At 32.8% G+C, this 618-nt stretch overlaps 1 protein-coding gene across 2 annotated transcripts in view; it reads right to left on the bottom strand.

Annotated features, from left to right (window-relative positions):
* LOC102676577 (lachesin-like) overlaps nucleotides 1-618 on the bottom strand; it is a 57,441-nt gene that overhangs the window by 45,206 nt on the left and 11,617 nt on the right. For both annotated transcript variants that reach the window (XM_031514598.1, XM_006624537.2), the window contains one exon: nucleotides 182-392. In XM_031514598.1, the coding sequence (XP_031370458.1) occupies nucleotides 182-392 (211 nt within the window). The remainder of the gene's footprint in view (nucleotides 1-181; nucleotides 393-618) is intronic.

The raw sequence follows: 618 nt of genomic DNA, 5'->3' as shown, positions 1-618 counted from the left end.
TATATATATATATATATATATAATATATATTTATAATATATTGAAATTGGAAAATGGTTATGCACACGTATGCGCGTGGAAAATAACAAGTTTATAGTTGGATGGTCTGACTGAAATAAAATTAACAGAAAACGGAAATAAAAGGGAAAAACGATTCGAATAAAGAAGATTCCGAACTAACCGACAACAGAAAGGTGCATAGAATGACCAATTGGTGGTGTTGTTGACACTTGACATTCGTAGGTGCCAGAATCACGATGCTGTGGGTATTTCACTTGAAGCGTCCAGTCTTCGGTTCTAGGGAAATGTGATGCCACGAATCGTTGGTCGGATGTGTACGTTTCAACACCAACGGTCAAAAGATGAATATCCCTATGCCTTACCCACGAAACCTGAATATAGATAAATGTAATGCACAAAAGAGATCAGAACGAACAAACTAACATAACGATTAGTTGAAAAACAGATCAATCGCATATACTATATATAGTATATATATATATATATACACTAAATATTAATACTATATATATACTAAATATTGAAGCCATCGGCGTGCAATTTTGCGTGCGAAACTATTTAAAGTTGAAATCAAACTCATATTTAACTATCAATATG

The sequence above is a fragment of the Apis dorsata genome, unplaced genomic scaffold, assembly GCF_000469605.1.
Source record: "Apis dorsata unplaced genomic scaffold, Apis dorsata 1.3 scaffold_1085, whole genome shotgun sequence".
NCBI classification, from domain to species: Eukaryota; Metazoa; Arthropoda; class Insecta; order Hymenoptera; family Apidae; genus Apis; species Apis dorsata.
This window is presented reverse-complemented; position numbering and strand designations above follow the sequence as displayed.